We start from the raw sequence: 23,440 nt of genomic DNA, 5'->3' as shown, positions 1-23,440 counted from the left end.
TCAGTTCCTAAATACTATCCAGAACGTCTTATACTGCCTTCCTCCCGTAACGTAAGACGTTTTTTTGACTTTACACTCATGTCCAAAAACATCTTACATTACGGAACGGAGGGAGTATTTTGTAAGAAGGTTTGCAATGTTGTAGCCAACCACTAATGGATCGTGCATACTCGCCCGTGTCCTTGGATTGACAGGCATCATGTTGACTTTGTACTTGGCAGAAAGCCGGCCTCCTGCCATGGAAGGCAATGCCCTGTTTTATAGCAGAGACAGAGCTTTCCCCTGCTACCACAACCTTCTTCCCTGCAGGCCACCAATGCCTTTTTTCATCTAGATATTATGACCACCAATGCCATAAACTAACTAATCTGCCTTGAAAAAAAAAACATGTATGAGTATTTTGCAATTCATTAAATCACAGTGTTGACAGAAACAGAAAAACTTGAGATATCAGATGCTATGCTGGTACGTACTACTTATTTTTGTAATCCAAAATGGTTGGTGTACTTCAAAACTGTAGAAAGATTCACATATGCAGGGAACTGTTGAAACCCTAATCTTGAGATTTCATAAGCTACTTCTATTATACCTCAAAAGCGTTAACACTTGATAAGAGAATCAAAAGGCACAACATGCACAGAGGGAGGACATGAAATATAAAAAAACAGAGTTTGTCCAACATTTTACAGAGGGGATCAGAAATCGCTACATGGTGAAGGTGTTCTCATGATCGATAATAAGAAATATCTTTGACAAACATTCACAGTTCCAAGATAAAATCAACTCCTGCAATATCAACTTACAAGCCCATAACGAAACAAGGCGCGAAATTCAAAAGAAACAATAATAAGAGTCTAGTGGCATACAGATACAGGAATGCAGCGGTATCCTGTTTTTATTGAAGTACGAATGGCACAAATCAAACCGGTAATCTCGACAAACAGAGAGGAAAGATGGATGATGAGTAAGAAAAGCGCTCCAAGAGAATGCCACATTTCAGCTGGTGATAACATGATCGACGATTATCTTTGGCTTCTTGATGGCCTTCAAATCATCTACAATGAAGTTGGTTATTTCATCTGCTGCGCTATTGACTCTGAGGTGCACCTCCTGGAGACTATCCAGGGTGTCGATGCCAAAAAGGCCCTCGAAGGCTTCGAACCGCATCTCAATCCTTTCGAGTGCTGGCATTGCATCTTTTGGGAAGCTCAGCTTTGGCACTAGAGGTGCAAAGAAGCGAAGCAACTTAAGGCTCTTGAATCCTCCACTTGGGACGAAGATCTCCCCGCCGGATACCGATTTGTTCTTCTCAAGGATGTCCTCTATGGCCTCATCCTGCTTCGCTGCACTCAGCGAAAAGGTGAGGGAAAACAACAAAGTCAGGTTGCGGAGGAGCTCGAAAGTATCCATCCAAAGAACTGTCACAGAAAGGGTCAATTTGTTGAGGTTACTGAGTTTGTTAATCCACTTGGGAAGCCTATTCAAATTGCCAGAGAGCTCAAGGGAGCGTAGGTATCTTGGAGGTGCGGGCATGGTGTCGAGCGAGTTGATAAAATCAGATCTCTCATCGTTAAGCGCCAGAGTCTGCAGACCACAGCTGCCAAGATACTCGATGGCGGAGCGTAATTGTTTGAAGGTTTCACTATCCTTCATTATTATGAGCTTGTAAATGGCAAGCTTCCTAAGCCCCGTCAACTGATGGAGACCTGCTACACCTGTTGATTTCTCATCAATCTCAATCCCCGACAGTATACGAAGTGCTTTCATAGTCTCCTTATTAATCTCCTGAGGCAACTTTAGCCCCCTCCTTGGGTTTTTATTCCCACCAAATATGTTGACTATCCGTTTGAGCTGTCCTGCAGATTTTGGCAGCTCACTGACATCCGTCTCCCTCAGGTCGAGAGTTTCTAAGTACTCGAGTTTCTCGATCTTAGAGGGTATCTTGGAAATATCCGTTCGGCGAAGGCTCAAGTATTTCAGTACAAGCATTCTACACATGTCCTTCAGATGTTTCTCTTTCAAACCCTTGCAACCCTCAAGATCCAGCACTTGTAAAATTCCATTATTGAAAGAATGGAAATGCAGTTGGTCAAGGCTCCGGAACATGGTCAGTGATCGCACTTGTGACAAGTTCATGTGTTTTGTTGAATTTCCATGCTCGGAACCACTATTTTGCACCGACAGTCGACGGACTTTATTGGTAGACATTGGTATCAGCCAGTGGCCACCCACCACAGTAATAAAATTCTCTTCGCTTGACTTGGACACAATATATTCAAGAACCATATCGTGCACTTGAAAACTTTTTACCTTCCCATTGCTGCTGTGCTCTACTGGACGTATTATCTTCCTTTTTATCAGCTGATTAAAGTATGTTTCCGCAACTTCCTCGTCTGACAATCCCTGCTTCTCACTGACGAAACCTTCGGCTATTAACCTCCGGATCAAACGCTTCCTACTAATTCTTGAACCCTTCGGAAATATGCTCAGGTACAATGAGCAGGTCCTGAGATCTGCAGGCAAAGCATTGTAGCAATAATCAAGTATCCTTGTAACACCATCCAGGGTCAGAGAAGGCACCGACTCTGGAAATAATGACGTGCATACTTCTTTCCATTTGTCGCTCAGAGTGTCAGGGTTACTGGCAACAAGACCAGCCATGACAACTATGGCCAAAGGCAGACCCCTACATATTTTCCATATCTCGTCAGGGGGCGGCTCTTTCATGCTACCTTTGCTGTTGTTGGATTCAGAAACACTTCGATCAAATAAACTTTTAGAGTCTTTATCATCAAGAAAATCCACTTGATGAAAACGATCAATGTTATCTCTATGGGAGCATGTGGCACCAACAGCTTGAAATCTTGTAGTCACTATTACTCTACTGCCTTCTGTATTATCATCATCGTCTGGCAGGCATTTTCTGATATCCTCCCATGTTTGTGCAGACCATATGTCATCAATCAAGAGGAGATACCTACCAAGAACGAGGAAATAAATACACATCAGGGAAAAAATGCACACTTATCCAAGGTTATCTTTTGTGAGAGACGTACTGAGTGCTACATGGCTTCTCTTATAAATGTGTAACCATCAAGAAAAATTACTCCTAGAACTCTACAATTTGTTGTTGAGAAGGTATGCGGGGTATCCCCAGTTCACACAAGGACCGACTGCAGCTAACACAGACTGTTCGTGAATTAGCAGACTTTCATCACTGAGTATTGTTTTGTTTGTAATGGTTAGTGACTTGATGGAAGCTTTAACTCCATTGCTTTAGGTTTTGGTTACTGATGACAAACTTATTACTGAGACTAACAGATTTCTTGCGTTTAGTGAATTGATGGTACAGTAGGTTTTATCTTGCTTTCTCGACCTATCTCTGATCTTAGCCATGTATTAGATCTGAATTTCATAAAACAAGGTAGTGTCGGTATCAAAGTAAATGATGATGTGGGTCATTTCTTTCAGACTCTGAAGGGTCTCCGACAAGGTGATCCTATGTCACCGATTCTTTTCTACATTGTTGCGGATATGTTGGCTTTAATGATTAGGAGGGCCGTTGACAATGATCTAGTAGGAGGACTGGTACCTCATCTTGTGGATGGGGGTGTCTCAATCCTACAGTATGCGGATGATACGGTTATTTTTATGGAACATGATCTTCACAAAGCCAGAAATATGAAACTTATTCTATGCCTATTTGAACAGCTTTCCGGATTGAAAATTAATTTCAACAAGAGTGAGTTATTTTGCTTTGGAAAAGTAAAGGATCAATATCTCACTTACAACCAACTGTTCGGTTGTGACAGTGGGAATTTACCGTTCACGTACTTGGGTATTCCTATTCACCACCGGAAGCTAACAAATAAGGAGTGGAGATGTATTGAGGATCGATTTGAAAAGAAGCTAAGTTGCTGGAAAGGCAAGCTCTTATCGTACGGAGGACGCTTGGTTCTAGTTAACTCAGTCCTAACTAGTATGCCTATGTTTCTCCTTTCCTTTTTCGAAATACCTGTTGGGGTTCGGAAAAGGTTGGATTTCTATCGGTCTCGTTTCTTCTGGCAGAGTGATGAAGTTAAAACTAAATATAGGTTAACTAAATGGGACATTATTTGCAGACCCAGAGATCAAGGGGGATCAGGAATTGAAAATTTAGAGGTTAAAAACAGATGCCTGTTAAGTAAGTGGTTGTTTCGTATCTCGGTGGAAACCGAAGGCATGTGGGTACAAATTCTACGGAATAAGTACTTGCAGAATAAGACCTTAGCACAGGTGACAATGAGACCGAATGACTCTCCTTTTTGGAAAGGATTGATGAGGTCCAAGAACGCCTTTTTCCATCGGACAAAGTTTATCATCGGTAATGGTGAATTGACCAGATTCTGGGAAGATACATGGCTAGGGGAAGTACCTCTAGCCCTGCAGTATCCGCAGTTATATAATATTGTTCAACGTCGACAGGCGTCAGTTGCGACAATATTGAGCCACACACCTCTAAATATTCAGTTTCGACGATCATTGATTGGTGACAAATGGACCAGATGGTTACACTTAGTCAGAAGGATTATGGTAATCCAACTGATGGATACATCGGATCGTATTCAATGGAAGTTGACTCAAAATGGAGTTTTCTCAGTTAAATCGATGTATCTTCATCTCATAGATTCGATGCCCATTCCACAATCCAAACATATATGGAAAGTCAAAGTACCGTTGAGAATAAAGATCTTCATGTGGTTTGTTCACAAAGGAGTTATTCTCACAAAAGACAATTTGGCAAAACGAAATTGGAAGGGCAATCAATGTTGCAACTTTTGTCATGATAGAGAAAATATCAAGCACCTCTTTTTTGACTGCCCGTTGGTGAAACTGTTATGGCGTTCTATTCATATTGCTTTCAATATCAGCCCCCCTACTAGTACGAATACGTTATTTGAGACGTGGGTAGAGGGTGTTGATGTTAATATGGCAAAGATTATTCGTGTGGGAACCTGCGCATTGCTGTGGGCGATTTGGAACTACAGGAATGATTTAGTTTTTAACAGATACAAATCAATTAATTTTCTGTAGGTTATCTTCAGGGCTACCGCCTTGATCCGCACGTGGTCGTTACTCACTCCTGTGGAAATCAGGGAGCTTATGGTTACTGGGTGTGTCCGCTGGGAGATGGTAGCACAGGGTATCTTCAACCGATTTGGATGGCGACATGTTAATAGGATAGATGGCTAGGCATCTAGTTCTATGACCATGAACGGTTGTGGCGCATTTGGCGCTCTGTATCTTTATTTGTCTTCTAAGATTGATGTACTCGGTTCGAACTATTTCTATCATTTCAATTAAAAGGTTGTATGCATCACTCGATGCAGAGGCCGGGACGATGCCTCCTTTTCAAAAAAAAAATTAGATCTGAATTTATTCGGCTAAGAAGAATGTGTGCCTGATGGATCTACCTCTTTTAGATGGGATATTTTGAAAGGATATTAAAAGGAAACACTTGCCTAATTTTAGGTTTTTGTAGTCACTGTTTTTCAGCCAAGCATGATGCTCTTGCTCTTGCACAGGCGGTGGGTGGATCAATTTATGTAAATGGTAGCTTTCTATGTCTCCCAGTCTGTTCAACTGAAATTTTGGCTTAACAGTAACAATATGTTAGCAATGTGCCAAGGCATTCACTAATTAAATGGTGAAAAAATCCATTATCTGTCATCATCTTATTTACTTGTGCTTTTTAGTTCCAGAATGAACTTAATTGCTTCACAACCTAGGATCACAAATTTCTGGCTAGGCACTAGTTAGGTTTAGAACTTAAAACTATTTGTGTATTTTTTTTTATAAATAAAACTATTTGTGTTAAGACAATAGATGAAATTACACAACTTACTAAACATATCACAAGAATGAGCGAATCGATCAAACTATTATGACGAGGATTATTAAATTTAATATGGAGAGAACAGTCAGTTTACTTATCCCAAACAACATCCAATTTACAAAGAAGAAAGAACATAATTTACAAATACCTCTTTTTGGCCAGGTGACTTTTTAGTTGTTCCACAAGTTCTTTGTGGTTCATTGCTTCACTCCTTATCTGTTTTACATCAGAGCTGCCAGTGTTGCCTTGCTTCTTGTGATCACTCTCCTGTGGCTTGACTTGTTTTAGAATCAGGGCGAGGACTGCATCTTCATCATAGTTTTGAGACACGGTGACTGATGCCCGACAATCGAATTTATCCCTGGCGTTTTGGTACAGAGCCATTGCGATAGTGGTTTTTCCCACGCCGCCAAATCCGACTATGGACAGAACAGCTTGTTTCTCATAACCCCCTGTACCAGATGTGGCTAACCAATCCTCGAGCACCTTCATGTCAGCCGTCATCCCCACGGGCTCCTTGGTACCAATGAGCTGAAGGTTTGGGAGCTGATGGTCAGCAACTTGATATGTAGCAGCACGGACTCGAGGGAGCTTGCTTGGGTTTTCCACTCCATATCTGCTACGTCGCTCACCAATCTGTTGCGCCCGCACCTTGAGGTCAGCAATCTTGGACGCAATGTCACGGCGAGGCCACCACATCCGGAGTTCATAGAACCTTGTTCTGATGAATAAGCATTTAACATCACTGCTGGGATCGCTGGGGATGCGGTGGGCAAAGTCATCAATGCAATCTTCAATGTCATAGCCCATGTCACGGATCTGCTTCATCCAGTCCCTCATCCGGTTGTCATGGTCGTCTGGGGCAGTGCTGAGGTCACGGAGGAAGGCCTGCATGCTTGTAAGCTCATCGTTGATGTACTGAACATCGCTGCGGACTCCACGGACCAGAGCATACTCCTGGGCTAGAAGGCCTCCCAGCTTACCCAGGAGAGACCTCATGGTAGCATTCGAGGCACCTACCACCAACTCCATCTTCTTGCTCTTTAATTGTGCTCTTCAGTATACAGATATCTTTACAGAAGCTTAGCAACTGACGGCAAGGAAGCCTTTGTTGTATGAAAGTGGAACCAGATGCTGATCAAATCAATGGAGGACACCAGCAAGACAGTCTACCCTTGTGAATCAAGTTGCTTGCCTACAGGGTTGAGCTTGAATTATGGTCACCATCTATCAATAGTCAATACTCAGTTGTATCATCGAGTACAATAAGCAGACCATAACCTCGTGGCAAGAGCAACTGGCTATCTTAAAACTAATCAACAATAAACAGAAGCAGAACACAAGTATCAATATATGGGATCTCTAAATGAAATCAGAATCTGAATAGGCTCAAACTAGTCATTTATAGTATGTATTTTTTTCCCAATCCACAGACTATGCTACTGACAAAAATTTACATCCTGTCTAAAAAAAGACAATCTGAAAATACAAAAATTTACCTTCCTGTCTAAAAAAAGACAATCTGAAAATACAAAATTTTACCTGTCATATACAAGTATGAAAACACCAGTTTTGTAATTCCAAACTGAAAACAGAATTAATAAGAGAAGCAAAGGCTTCACATTTCCCCGCTGTATTTTCTTACTTGTGGCCTCACAGTTACTAGATCTCAAATCCCTAAAGAAAACAGATCCTAAATGAAACTGAAAATACCCAAACAGATTGAAGTGAAAATATGGCTACCTGGACCCTGGATTCCACCATAGACAGGTGAGAAGCACAGCAGCGCCGACCGCATCAATGGCAGAGAGCAGCAGAGTAGCCTACCATCATGAATCAATTGATTGGCTACAAGTACAGTAAGCACAAGGTTAGTACTAATCTAATGCTAATGTCATTGGATTTTAATAGGTTAAAATGTCATTGGATTTTTATAGGTTAAAACTGCTGACTAAAGCAATCTGTGCTACTAACACGATGCTAGTTGTTTAGAAAAACAAAAATTTACCCAAAGGCTTCACATTCCCCCACTAACTCTGCTTACTTTCTGGCATCAAATTTACTAGTAGATCTGAAACCCCAGATGCTACCTCCTTCTCCTATGACGAAGCTGGAAAAAACACAAACAAATTGAATCGAAATGAAATTGCTACCTTTGCTTGCTTCAGGTCTTACAGCTGCTACCTTTTCAGACCCCAGATCCCTAAATTTTATAAACGGATTGAACTGAAGATGGTTATCTAGCCGAGAATCACAGCAATGCCGAACGTGAACTATCAGATCTACTCTCAGAAGTAGACTACGAGAGAGTAAATGGAGCAGCGGCAGAGGAGAGGCACCTGTGGAGTGTGGACTAGTGTTGAACTTGGACGGAGCAAATTGGAGGCGCCGGAGCAGTGAGTTGTGAGTTGCTTGAGGTTTGGCCCCGCATAGACCTGGCAACCTGGGCCGTGCCAGGCAGGCCGGCCCATCGTTCGCCTGGGCCGGCACGTGGCTAATCAGGCCGGCATGGCATGTGGCCCGCTTGGGGCCGTGCCTCGCAACTAGGCTGGGCATGGCAAGTTTAACTCGTTTTTTTTTCCTCAAGAAAAAAAACATTTTTTTTCATATTTTTGTATATATTAGCCTCCAAAACAGCACACATAGGCCCAGAAACAACCCAAATAGGCCCAAAATCATTGAGGATATGTGGCAAACATGTTGATGAGCCGACCCGTTTCCTTGTTATGTCGTGCATGGGCCTGAAGGCTGGACACACGGGCCGACACGACACAACCTCTTTATTAAACGTGCCCTCACGAGGCGTGCCATTCAACCTGCCAACGTGCTTATTCTTGGGCATGCCCCAACGCCATTCAACCTGCGAGCGTGCTTATTCTTGGGTATACCCAAAGGTTTCTCAACTTTCAAGTAGTCTGTGCAAACCAAGATACCTTCGCGGTTAGAAATCCTTGAACGATACTTTCGTCTAAATGTGACATGTTATGAATGTATCGCTTGAGTATCCCATTTAACATTCCAAAGAGGAACATATTGTGGAGGAATACTGAGCCAAATCTATGACGTATCCAATAACATGGACAAGCAGATGCACCATGATGTCAAGTACAGCTCAAGCTCACTTAGTGTGACAACAACCTCTTATTGCAGCTTTTGGCATTACTCCATCCTGGTCTATTTATGAGAGATGACGTCAAAAAAATTACACAGGTGTTGGAGTGTCTTTCTGACCTGTTGTTCCATTATTCCTCTAATTGCAACCGACAATATCCATCACTACAAGAAATATGTCAACTTGTGACGTCAGTGGTCCTGGAAGAAATGGTCGTAAATCTACGATCATTTGAGACCAATTGGTCATAAGTTGTTCGGGGGGCTCCAAACCCTAAACAATCACTAGTAGAAAACAAGGTTTTGGTTCCGGCCAAATCAGAGCAACAGTCCCGGTCGTGCTACGAACTGGGGCTAATGGGAGCATGAGTCCCGATTCGAGCGGCTAGGAGACGCTGTCCGGGCCTCGGCAGGCATCAGTCTCCCGGTTCAGCTAGGACCTTTAGTCCGGTTCCAGACACCAACCGGGACTAAAGGACCTTGCTACTGGCGCAACCCCTTTAGTCATGGTTGGTGTATGGAACCGGGACTAAATGTCATTCTTCAATTCGGTTCTACACGCCAACCGGAACTAAAAAGATTCCTATATATACGCCCGACCCGCGCGCCCTCTGCTCTATTTTTTGTCCGTAGGTGGTGGGAGGTGTGTGTTCTGCTCTGTTCTCACTTTCTATGCACACGAGGTATTCGATGAGATGTCCGAGCCACACTTAAGCTTTGTTGTCTGTTCTTCCTCCAAGCTCGACCTTCAAGCTCCATTTTTTCTAAGATTTGTCTAGGTTTGGCGGTACACCAACTATCCAAGTGTTCTAAAAAGGTTAACAACTTCATCCTTTCATCTCTCACTTCTAGTTTAGCTCCTTTCAAATGCTCTAGAAGTAGTGTGGTTTATGATTTTTAGTGGAGGAGTGTATGTGTGAGTTTATTTGATTTAGATGCACAATTTGAGCTCAAATTAACTTCTTAGTTTGAACATGTGTAGGGTGTCATCCCGTCCCCGTCCTCATCGCCCGCGCTGATCTTGTCGCCGGCACCACCGTGGTGAGCCTCTTGTTCTTATATTTTATAAAAGAAAAATTCTTACTTGTATGATTTATATAGATATTTGTATTATTGTTTGTTATTATATAGTGCCATAGTTTTGGTATCCGTCTCCGTCGGCTCTCATCCGATCTATGATTCGGATGTGGTATATTATCTTCTATAACTATTTGTTTCATTTAGTATTTATGACAATTATGCCGACCGATTTGATATAGATGTCTTTATCTAGGAGGTATGTGAACCGGAAATTCTAATCGACCCTCTTTTCGAGAGGTTAAATTTAGTTGAAAAAGAAAACAATTATTTGATCTTTTAAAGAGTTGAAGAATAGAATATGAAATTGGAGTTGCATGTTGCCGATGTCGTCGATCTACACAAGATCCAAATGGATGCAATGCTTGAAGATTAGAAAGATTAGAAAATATGCCATTGATAATGAGGCTTGGTATCATTATGTCACTGGATCAATTGTTACCTTAGTTGTGATTTTAATCGCATTTGCTGTTGCACTTAAATGTTTTACATAGTTGTATGTTTGTTTCAGTGTATGTTTTAATTAGATGCTCTAGAGAGATGTATGTTATTCTATGAGAAATATGTATGAACTTTATGTATTTATTTTTTCAATAATAACCTTTGATCACTATTGTACTTTGGTTTAATGTGATGATGAACTTGTATTTATTTCGTCATTTCTCTATTCATGATGTTTTGTAATGGTTTTTTATATACTTAATTATATAATGCACGCAGATGAACCGACAATGGATGTACGGTGACCGATGCACCTCCAACTATATTACGGGTCTGCGTAATTTTCTCAAAGTGGCTCAGGCAAACAAACAGAATGGTTTTATGTATTGTCCTTGTACTGTATGTGGGAATACGAAGGATTACTCTTCCTCAAATACCCTTCACTTGCACCTGCTTGAGAAGGGTTTCATGCCACACTATGATGTTTGAACCAAGCACAGAGAAAGAGGGGTTATGATGAAAGACAACGAAGAAGAAGAGGATGACGATAACTATCCTATGTTCCCTGAATACAGTGATATTGCAAACGGGGAAGTTGAAGATCAAGAGGCACCAGATGTGCCCGATGATGATCTTCACCGGTTCATTGCTGATGCACAGAGAGGATGCGAAGGTGAAAGGGAGAATTTGAAGTTCGATCGCACGTTAGAGGATCATAAAAAAGGTTGTACACAAATTGCAAAGATGGCAACACAAAGCTCGGTACCGCACTAGAATTGGTGCAATGGAAGGCAGAAAATGGTGTATCTGAAAAGGGATTTGGGAAGCTACTGAAAATAATGAAGAAGAAGCTTCCAAACGATAACGAATTACCTAACAACACGGACGAAGCAAAGAAGGTTCTCTGCCCTCGAGGATTAGAGGTGCATAAGATAAATGCATGCCCTAATGACTGCATCCTCTACCACAGTGAGGAGTATGAGAACTTGAATGCATGTCCGGTATGCGGTGCATTACGGTATAAGATTAAACGAGATGACCCTTGTGATGTTGAGGGCGAGCGCCCCATGAAGAGGGTTCCTGGCAAGGTGATGTGGTATGCTCCTATAATACCACAGTTGAAACGTCTATTCAGAAACAAAGAGCATGCCAAGTTGTTGCAATGGCACAAAGAAGACCGTAAGAAAGATGAGAAGTTGAGAGTACCCGCTGATGGGTCACTGGTACGTCTCCGTCTTATCTACTTTTTCTAATGCTCTTGCTCTTGCTTTGGACTCTAATTTGCATGATTTAAATGAAACTAACCTGGGCTAACACTATTTTCAGCAGAACTACCATCGTGTTGTTTTTATGTAGAAATAAAAGTTCTCGGAATTGGACGAAACTTTTTGGAGAATTATTTTACAATAAATAAAAAATACTGGAGCCAAGAACCATCAAAGGGTTGGGGGGCTGGGTGCCCACAAGACACCAGGGCGCGCCACCCCCTCCAGGCGCGCCCTGGTGGGTTGTGCTCACCTTGTGGGCCCCTAGACCCTAATTCCAACGCTATAAATTCCTATTTTCGGAGAAAAAATAGTAGAGGAAGTTTATCGTGTTTCACGAGACAGAGCCGCCGCCACCTCCCGTTCTTCATCTGGAGCCCATTCGGGGCTCCGAAGTGGGGAATCTTTGGTCTTCGTCATCACCAACCCTCCTTCATCGCCAATTCCATGATGCTCCCCACCGGGTGTGACCAATCCCTTCGTAGGCTTGCTGGTCGGTGGGGAGTTGGATGAGATTCATCATGTAATCGAGTTAGTTTTGTTAGGGCTTGATCCGTAGTATCCACCATGTTCTGAGATTGATGTTGCTATGACTTTGCCATGCTTAATGCTTGTCACTAGTGACCGAGTGCCATGATTTCAGATCTGATCCATTTATATTATCACCATTATATCTATGTTCTTGATCTGATCTTGCTAGTCATATGCAGCTGCTATGTGTTATGATCCGTAAACCCCGGGGTGACAATAACTCAGATACTTTCCGGTGATGACCATAGTTTGAGGAGTTCATGTATTCACTATGTGTTAATGCTTTGTTTCGATTCTCTATTAAAAGGAGGCCTTAATATCCCATAGTTTCCTTATGGACCCCGCTGCCACGGGAGGGTAGGACAAAAGATGTCATGCAAGTTCTTTTCCATAAGCGCGTATGTCACGCCCAAGATGCGACCCTATCCTCAATTTGGCACGAAGGCCTCGTCAGGGATAGAAGCGCATCTTGTCGTGTCGCAAGAATGGATATCGTTACAAGTACATGTACTGAAAAGAAGAGCTATATATATAGAGTTGGCTTACACTCGCCACAAGCTACATCAGAGTCACAACAGTACATTACATAATCATCAAGAGTAAGAGCAGGGTCCGACTGGACGAAAACAAACGAGAAAAGAAGAACGACGTCCATCCTTGCTATCCCAGGCTGCCGGCCTGGAACCCATCCTAGATCGATGAAGAAGAAGAAGAAGAAGAAGTAACTCCAAATGAACAATCAACGCGCTCGCGTCAAGTAACCTTTACCTGTACCTGAAACTGGTGTTGTAGTAATCTGTGAGCCACAGGGGACTCAGCAATCTCATTTCCAAAGGTATCAAGACTAGCAAAGCTTACTGGGTGAGGCATGGATAAGTGGTGAGGTTGCAACAACAGCTAATCATATATTTGGAGGCTAAACTTACGAGTACCAGAAATAAGAGGGGGAAGATTTACTCATAGCGGTCGTGAACTACTGTTGATCAAATAAATGATCCTGAACACCTACCTACGTCAGACATAACCCCACCGTGTCCTCGATCGGAGAAGGAACTCACGAAAGAGACAGTCACGGTTACGCACATAGTTGGCATATTTTAATTAATTAACTTCAAGTCATCTAGAACCAGTGTTAAACAAAGTTTCCACGTTGCCACATAATCGCGGGCACGGCTTTCTGAAAAGATTTAACCCTGCAGGGGTGCTCCAACTAGTCCATCACAAATTACCACAAGTCGCATAGGAATCCTCAGTCACGAAGCTCGCGATCTCGTCGGATTCCCTAGTGTAAAACCTCAACTCTGAGATTACCCAAAGCATCACCGGAATCCCAATGCACAAGATATTCTGTCAAAGGTAAAACTAATACAGGAAGGCCGCCCGGCGTGTCGACGATCCCGATAGGAGCCGCGTATCTCGTTGTCAGGACACGACGGATAAGCTATGCGTACGAGTGCCAAACCTCGAGTTTCCTCGTGGTGGCCCCGCACAGTGCTCTGTCTTGGACCAGCACCATCAGCACTGGCCCTCCCTGTATTATGTAGAATTACTCCTCGGGTTCATGACGCCCTATGCTTTCAGTATTAACAAGTTATTATGTTGGGCAAATGTAGTACCAATGTTGGGCCTTGCCAGGCCAGCTTTAATCTAAAACGAATTATCAAGGGGGTCCCCATAACAACCCCGATCGTGTTAGGAGCACTCGTTTATGGAACATAACACCGGTAGCCGAAACTAAGGGGGCAAAGGTGGAACAAAACACCAGGCTAGAAAGGACGAGCCTTCCACCTTTTACCAAGTATATAGGTCCATTAAATTAAATAGCATTTAAATATGGTGATATGACAAGGAACCCATGTTATCACATGGAAGCAACTACACCTACAACTAGCAACGCTAACAACATGGTTAAGCAAGCGGTAACATAGCCAATCAGTGGTTTGCTAGGTCGAACGGGTTGAAGGTTATCATGGCATGATTGAGAGGCTGATATTTAACATGTGGTAGGCAACGAGACATAATCGATAGAAGTGATAAAACTAGCATGGCAATGATAGTAATGGTATCTGGGGAAATGGTTATCTTGCCTGAGATCCTACTTGGAAGAAGAACATCTCCATGAAGCAGGCGAACCAACGTAGTCGAATAGGTCCTCACATTCCGACACGCTTGCGGAACTCTATCGAGACGGTGCAATCCGGAAACAAACATCAACACAAATATTCACCACACGATGCACACGTGATGCACAACCTAATATGATGCATGAACAGATCAATGATGCAAGTGATGGCATGACAATTCACCTCACGCAAACCCTACACATTAGGTGAAGCTTGATATGTAACGAGTTGCATATCGACGAAACTCCACGTTTAATTATTTAGTTCACTCCCGATTATTAACACGACAACGTTTAATGTTGTTTAACATGGCAAGGGGTGAAGCGATGATCCTACATGTCACCCTAGACGGTTTAACACGCGTAACATAGATCGGAGCTACGACACAAGAAACATGTAACACAATATATTATGCCATCAATGTGTCATGCATGCGAGTTCAAACATCACGGGCAAGAAGAGAAAGAAGCATATGTCGCCACGGCGAGCGATAGGGAACCATGGAGGCAAGACGGAAACGATGTCACGGCAACATACCTATCCCGATAACTCATCGAGATAACGTGCCAACGATTAGGGAGCGTGTGCGGGAACGTTAAAATAACGATGGGGTGATCCCGGTTACCGGGTTCCCATGTGTTGAGGCACGACGAAAGAAGACAACGGGCAACAGGCAACATACGGTGCATACATACATATATTCATACATCATTTGTACATGGTACACGACAACGTCTCAACGTTATACCTTCGGAGCGTGCACATCGGAGGGGTTCGGTCGAAGCGGACGTCGTGGAGGTCGTGGTCGTCATGGAAGTAGTCGTACACGGTCTCGTCGACGGTAGTCGTTCGCTCGACTCATGGTTTTCGGGTCTTCGGCGTCGTAGTCGATCACGTCTCCATCGATGGTCGGGGTGGAAGTACTTGGCGAGCTCGTGGAAGACCCATGACGGCGGTGATCGTGCATGCGGCAATGGCACACGACACAACAACAACTTCAACTAGCAAAGCGGCACTAGCACTAGCAACAACAACCTAGCTGCATCTAGCAAAGCCAGCAAGGCAGACATCAACAACACATGTAGGCAAGCAAGCACAGGAAGCAGCACGATGCATCGACAACAGGGCAACAGCAAGCATGCACGTCAGCTAACAACGGCAAGCATTAGCAGGCAAACACGCATCAGGCAACAACGGCACAACTACCTAGCAGCACGGCCAGCCACTAAGCAGCAACATCACGGCACAGCTATAGCTTGCGACAACATCAGGTAGAAACGACTAAGCAACTAGCCTAGCATGCAGGCAGCAGTAACACTAAGCAACGACACCTAAGCACAAGGGCGGCAGCAGCAACTCAGCGACAACAAAAGCACACAACAACAGCACGTCAGCGGCAACAGCAACACAAACCGGCTGCTATAGCCAGGCAACCGCAAGGCAGCTCGAGCAACAGCACGCATCAGCAAGGGCTAGCGGCACGCACAACAACAACAACAGCTCAGGCAGGCATCAGCGACAGCGGCAGCACAACAGCAACAACGACAGTAGGCGGCAGCAAATCGGCGCAGCAACAGCAGGCAAGCTTAGCAACGACAGCAGGGGAATCTCCATGGCGCGGCGGTGGCGAGCTCCGACGGGGAACGGCGGCGCGCGGGGCTGCCGGAGGGGCAGGCGGGCGACGGGGAGGCCACGGCGGCGCGGCGAGCTCAGGAGACCAGGGCGGCCTGGAGGCGAGGCAGAGGAACCGGTGCGGGACGTGGGGACGAGCTCGCGGGGACGGGGCAAGGCGGCTGCGCGTGGAGGCGGCGAGGCGGCGCGGCGAGCCGCTGGGTATGGCGGCGACTTGGGAGGAGGAGAGAGGGGATCGAGGGCAATGGCGTGGAGGAGGGAGCGCTGGGGCGAAGGGGATCGAGGTAGACGGCGCACGGGAGGTCACGAGGGAGAGCGACGAGGAGGTCGGGCAAGGCTCGCTAGGGCAGGGGGTCTACTGGGCCTTGGCCCCAGTGGGCCTCCTGTCCCTCTAAAAGAAAATGTCTTGCACAAAAAATAAAATAGCCGATTTAAAAAAAAAAGGAAACCACAACCAAAAGAAAAAGAATTTAACTAAAACAAAAATACTTTTGGGCTCCTTAAAACATGCTCCAACTATAAAAATAGATTGGGCTCTTTTTTTGAAGAATAAAAATAAAACCCTTTTTTATATAAAATTAGGCGCTGGTGTTTTAAATAACACAAAAGGAGAAAAAAATAGTTAAAACGAGAGGGTTGACCCATAAATAATAGGAATATTTTTAAAAGAGGAGGAACATTTTATTAGGCCCCAAATAGAGACTTTAAACTCAGCCACTAAATAAATTGGAAGAAGGGGTTTTCGGAGCTTAGGTGCAACAATGGGTTTTGAGAAGAATCCTAGGCACCCAATCACACAACAAACACAAAGGCACACTCACCAAGCACTCACACTCACAATCACCAAGGTGCAACTAGACACCAAGACAAGCACGCAAGAGAAATGATGACATGCATGATGCGATGATGATGCGATAAATAAAACTAATCACACGACGGAAACATAAATAAAAGGGGGAATCTTCTGGGCGTCGGTCTCGGGCTGTCACAACCAAGATGCGGTCCATTCCGATCTAGGGATCGAGGCCCCGAATTGGAAAGGAGCGCATCTAAGCGTCTTGCAAACGGGTAACACAGCACATACATAATATTAAGGATAGACAATCAGGGATTCAATTGCCTTCTCATAAATATCTCAGAGTACATCACACATACAACCAAGGTAGTTCCGCTACGGACTACAAAACATAGAAATGCTATGCTACCCTGCCTGCAGGCCCACAATCACGACCACACCTCAATCTTCTAGATAGTTCACGTAAAGACGGTCTGTCTCCTCGTCGTACTACCACGTCAGCTGAGTGCCGTCGGGATCATCTGTCTCTGGGGTACCTGAACCTGTTGGGATTTTGGAGGAATCCGTGAGCCACGGGGACTCAGCAATCTAAGACCTTGGTGCCAGAACTAGTCAAGTTATTAGGTAGGATAAGGTGAAGTGTTTACGGTTGCAACATCCTAAGCTTGATTTAGAGGCTAACTTACGTAAAGCATTCATGAAGGTGGTCTACACTAGCGGTCGTGATTACTTGGTCACTAAGTAATCCTGAACACCTACCTACGGCATTCATAACCCCACCGTGTTCCCGATCAAAGAGAGATCTTCGAGGGGACAGTCACGGTTACGCACACAATTGGCAATTTTATTAGCTTTTGTTTAAGTTATCTAATACCGGATGTTAACAAGATATTCCAAGTTGCCACATAGCCGCAGACACGGCTTTCCGAAAGATTAAACCTTGCAGGGGTGCTCCAACTAGTCCATCACAAACGTACACAGGCCGCAAAGTAATCCTCTATCATGAAGCTCGTGATCTCATCGGATTCCTTAGAGGAAAACCTCAACTCTGGGGGAAACCAAAGCTTCACTGGGATTCCTATACGCAAGATATATCGCTAAGGTAAGGCAAGACTAGCAGGACCTCCCGACGTGTCGATGACCCTGATAAGAGCCGTGTATCTCAGTCTCAGGACACGCCGAATGAGCTACGCGCACGATGGCCTGATAGAAATCACTCAAGTTGCCCTGAGTTGGCCCCGAGCTGTGCCCAGTTTGGACCAACACTCATGAGGAGCACTAGCCCGGGTTGTTGATTAAAATCCTCGGGGTAGCTATTCCCTATGCAGTTTATTATTAAGTGATTAGCAAATTAACACCAATGTTGGGTCCTGCCGGACAAGCCTTAGCACTATGTGATTTATCAAGGGGGTCCCCATAACAACCCCGAACGTGTTAGGAGGGATCAATATGGAATCAAACACCGGTAACCGGTAACTAAGGCGGCAATAACGGAACAAAGCACCCGGCAAAAGGCTAGGCCTTCCGTCATTTACCAAGTATATAGGTGCATTAATTAAATAACAGAATTTAAGATAATGATATCAAGCCCATGCTATCACATGAGACAAATCACCTGCATCTAGCAACACTAACATTAGTAGCTGAGCAAAGCCTACTTAGCCATTCATGTTTTGCTAGGAAGGGATAGTGTTTGGTTTCATGGAATTTTAGGAGGCAATATTTCAGTGGTAGGCAGCGAGCAATTTTACATGGAAACTTAATCTAGCATAACAAGTCTAGAGATGGAATCAAGGTCATATCATCTTGCCTGTGATATCCTCAGCTTGGAATGGTTCTTGTTCGTCCTGCATGTACTCTCCCGAATCCACGTACTCGTTCTCCTATCCCGGTGCTACCAAACATAAGAATAACATCCAATGAACAACAGCACCTCAAGATGCAACAAGCACATGATGCATGGGATGAAAAATGAGCATGCATCACTATTTCTTTGACTAGCACAAGCAAAAGAAGCTACTACAAGTTTCTGGACAGAACTGTACCCTAAGATATTTTGACATGCATGAGACTGACATGATCACATGCGTCTCGAGATAACGATGCAAAACCATATAAAGAACAATACAATCGGAGCTACGGATCAACGGGAATCAACGAAACAAGATATGAAGCCCTACGTGTCAAAATCTTCACCACACACTCAAATGGCACAAATATGGTTTTCCCAGGTTGCCAAGACATATAAAAACCCAACATGAATGGATTGGAGCAAGGAAGAACACCACAACATCAACTAAGAACCCACAATCATCAAAATGACAAAACTACATAATCTGCCATAATCTGCATCTTAGCACTTTGTGAGCTACATGCAACATAGCTACAGCCCTCCAAATATGACAAATAATATATGTGGCTGTATCTAGCCAAGAATAATACCAGCACAAGCAATAATCACACAAAAAGGAATTAAACACAGGAAGATACAAGGATGCAAACTTTCCCAAAACCATCAGATCTCAGGGACTTAGTGAAAATTCTTGCACCTGACTTTCTATCTTTGTTCTGAAGCTTTTTGACAGCAGCCAAAACATAACCTACAGGACTCCAAATGGGATGAAATTTAATAGGGAGCTTCACAAACATATCAGGTCCAATTTCCTAGCACTGAACTAAGGCTATATCACAACACAATGACCAGCACAACCTCATCTACAGGAGAAGAAATTTTTTCCAGATTCCCAGACTTAGTGAAATTCCAGGTTTCACTAAGCTGGAATTTTCAGCCACATGCCCACTTTGTCTAGGCATATCTTGCACACAAGTAACACCAAGTGATAAATGACACCACCATGGTGTAAAGCAAAACCCCTACTACTTCCACACAAAAGGTCATGTCCTTGGGCTCCACCTATTCCTTGGAAACAAAGAACAAACTTGCAACACATCTGAATATGTCAACTCCATAAATTATCCTAATGGAAAAATAACTTCACCACTGGATTCCTTGGGAGATTCTACCCCAAAATCATATATAATATGTGGGCACCTACTTGGAACAAGTGACCACAAATTAAGGAAGAGGAAACTACTCCAAATCATGCCTAGTGAATAGGGCATCATTTCATGTAGTTTCACTATGTCATCTACTACATGGTTGAGCTCATGTGCACAATGACAAAGTGACATGGGGGTTTGAACCCCATGTTTGTGTCATGCACATCAACTTCACAACCACTTCTACCAAGCTGTCCACACATACAAATCACCATGCCCTCTCACATATGGTCATGTGAAGGTGCAAAGCTTGCTTGCAAAGGGTGGGATGCTCCTGTTGGAAATATGCCCTAGAGGCAATAATAATTAGTTATTATTATATTTATTTGTTCATGATAATCGTTTATTATCCATGCTATATTTGTATTGATTGGAAACACAATACTTGTGTGGATACATAGACAAAACACTGTCCCTAGTAAGCCTCTAGTTGACTAACTCATTGATCAAAGATGGTCAAGGTTTCCTGGCCATAGGCAAGTGTTGTTACTTGATAACGGGATCACATCATTAGGAGAATCATGTGATGGACTAGACCCAAACTAATAGACGTAGCATGTTGATCGTGTCATTTTGTTGCTGCTGTTTTCTGCGTGTCAAGTATTTGTTCCTATGACCATGAGATCATATAACTCACTGACACCGGAGGAATGCTTTGTGTGTATCAAACGTTGCAACGTAACTGGGTGACTATAAAGATGATCTATAGGTATCTCCGAAGGTGTTCGTTGAGTTAGTATGGATCAAGACTGGGATTTGTCACTCCGTATGACAGAGAGGTATCTCGGGGCCCACTCGGTAATACATCATCACACACAAGCCTTGCAAGCAATGTGACTTAGTGTAAGTTGCGTGATCTTGTATTACAGAACGAGTAAAGAGACTTGCCGGTAAACAAGATTGAAATAGGTATGCGGATACTGACGATCAAATCTCGGGCAAGTAACATACCGAAGGACAAAGGGAATGACGTACGAGATTATATGAATCCTTGGCACTGAGGTTCAAATGATAAGATCTTTGTAGAATACGTAGGATCCAATATGGGCATCCAGGTCCCGCTATTGGATATTGACCGAGGAGTCTCTTGGGTCATGTCTACATAGTTCTCGAACCCGCAGGGTCTGCACACTTAAGGTTCGATGTTGTTTTATGCGTATTTGAGTTATATGGTTGGTTACCGAATGTTGTTCGGAGTACCGGATGAGATCACGGGCGTCACGAGGATTTCCGTAATGGTCCGGAAACAATATTGATATATAGGATGACCTCATTTGGTTACCGGAAGGTTTTCATGCATTACCGGAAAAGTTTCGGGCTCATCGGTAGTGTACTGGGAGTGCCGGGAGGGGTGCCGGGGACCATCAGGAGGGGTGTCACGACCCAAGGGGTCTCATGGGCTATGGTAAGAGATAAACCAGCCCCTAGTGGGCTGGAATAAGTTCCCACTAAGGCCCATAAGGTTTGAGAAGGAAAGAACACAAGGTGGAAAGATTTTCCAAGTGGGAAGGTGGAATCCTACTCCAAGTAGGATTAGAGTAGGACTCCTCCACCTCCAATTTCAGCCAAACCTTTAGGTTTTGAAGCTGCCTCCTCCCCTCCCTCCCTCCTATATATAGTGGGGTTTTAGGGCTGATTTGAGACAACTTTTGCCACGGCAGCCCGACCACATACCTCCATGGTTTTACCTCTAGATCGCGTTTCTGCGGAGCTCGGGCGGAGCCCTGCTGAGATTAGATCACCACCAACCTCCGGAGGGCCGTCACGCTGCCGGAGAACTCATCTACCTCTCCGTCTCTCTTGCTGGATCAAGAAGGCCGAGATCATCGTCGAGCTGTACGTGTGCTGAACGCGGAGGTGCCGTCCGTTCGGCACTAGATCGGAGCGAATCGTGGGACGGATCGTGGGACGGTTCGTGGGACGGTTCGCGGGGCGGATCGAGGGACGTGAGGACGCTCCACTACATCAACCGCGTTTCTTAACGCTTCTGCTGTGCGATCTACAAGGGTACGTAGATCGGAAATCCCCTCTCGTAGATGGACATCACCATGATAGGTCTTCGTGCGCGTAGGAAATTTTTTGTTTCCCATGCGACATTCCCCAACAGTGGCATCATGAGCTAGGTTCATGCGTAGATGTAATCTCGAGTAGAACACAAAAGTTTTTGTGGGCGGTGATGTGCGTTTTGCTGCCCTCCTTAGTCTTTTCTTGATTCCGCGGTATTGTTGGATCGAAGCGGCTCGGACCGACATTAATAGTACGCTTACGGGAGACTGGTTTCATCGCTACGAGTAACTCCGTTGCTCAAAGATGACCGGCGAGTGTCGGTTTCTCCAACTTTAGTTGAATCGGATTTGACCGAGGAGGTCCTTGGATGAGGTTAAATAGCAATTCATATATCTCCGTTGTGGTGTTTGCGTAAGTAAGATGCGATCCTACTAGATACCCATGGTCACCACGTAAACACATGCAACAACAATTAGAGGACGTCTAACTTGTTTTTGCAGGGTATGCTTGTGATGTGATATGGCCAACGATGTGATGTGATATATTGGATGTATGAGATGATCATGTTGTAATAGTTAATATCGACTTGCACGTCGATGGTACGGCAACCGGTAGGAGCCATAGGGTTGTCTTTAAACTAACGTTTGTGCTTGCAGATGTGTTTACTATATTGCTAGGACGTAGCTTTAGTAGTAATAGTATGAGTAGCACGACAACCCTGATGGCGACACGTTGATGGAGATCATGGTGTGACGCCGGTGACAAGAAGATCGTGCCGGTGCTTTGGTGATGGAGATCAAGAAGCACATGATGATGGCCATATCATGTCACTTATGAATTGCATGTGATGTTAATCCTTTATGCACCTTATCTTGCTTCGAACGACGGTAGCATTATGAGGTGATCTCTCACTAGAATTTCAAGACGAAATTGTGTTCTCCCCGACTGTGCACCGTTGCGACAGTTCTTCGTTTCGAGACACCACGTGATGATCGGGTGTGATAGACTCAACGTTCACATACAACGGGTGCAAAACAGTTGCACACGCGGAACACTCGGGTTAAGCTTGACGAGCCTAGCATGTGTAGACATGGCCTCGGAACACATGAGACCGAAAGGTCGAGCATGAATCGTATAGTTGATATGATTAGCATAGAGATGCTTACCACTAAAACTATTCTCGACTCACGTGATGACCGGACTTGAGATAGTGGATTTGGATCATGTACCACTCAAATGACTAGAGAGATGTACTTTTTGAGTGGGAGTTCTTAAGTAATATGATTAGTTGAACTAATTGTCATGAACATAGTCTAATGGTCTTTGCGAATTACGATGTAGCTTGCGCTATAGCTCTACTGTTTTTAATATGTTCCTAGAGAAAATTTAGTTGAAAGTTGATAGTAGCAAACTTTGCGGACTGAGTCTGTAAAACTAAGGATTGTCCTCGTTGATGCGCAGAAGGATTATGTCCTTAATGCACCACTCAGTGTGCTGCACCTCGAGCGTCGTCTGTGGATGT

General features: G+C 44.1%; 1 protein-coding gene across 1 annotated transcript; it reads right to left on the bottom strand.

Annotated features, from left to right (window-relative positions):
* Positions 1-727: 727 nt before the first annotated feature.
* On the bottom strand, positions 728-7,077 carry LOC123442395 (disease resistance protein Pik-2-like). The gene is made up of 2 exons (XM_045118427.1): positions 6,024-7,077; positions 728-2,977 (listed from the first exon to the last, which is right to left on the bottom strand). Exons 1-2 carry the CDS (start codon positions 6,905-6,907, stop codon positions 997-999), a joined length of 2,865 nt encoding a protein of 954 aa, XP_044974362.1. The 5' UTR covers positions 6,908-7,077; the 3' UTR covers positions 728-996.
* Positions 7,078-23,440: the final 16,363 nt, after the last annotated feature.

Source organism: Hordeum vulgare, chromosome 3H, assembly GCF_904849725.1.
Source record: "Hordeum vulgare subsp. vulgare chromosome 3H, MorexV3_pseudomolecules_assembly, whole genome shotgun sequence".
Taxonomy (NCBI): domain Eukaryota; kingdom Viridiplantae; phylum Streptophyta; class Magnoliopsida; order Poales; family Poaceae; genus Hordeum; species Hordeum vulgare.
The sequence above is the reverse complement of the archived record's forward strand: the minus strand, read 5'-3'. Positions and strand labels throughout refer to the sequence as shown.

Bases quoted from the DNA above. Each gene is read 5' to 3' on its own strand.
- LOC123442395 (XM_045118427.1), bottom strand. From the start codon at position 6,907: ATGGAGTTGGTGGTAGGTGCCTCGAATGCTACCATGAGGTCTCTCCTG. The intron at 2,978-6,023 runs GTATTTGTAAAT...CGTTCTTGGTAG, and splicing joins AGTCACCTGGCCAAAAAGAG to GTATCTCCTCTTGATTGATG.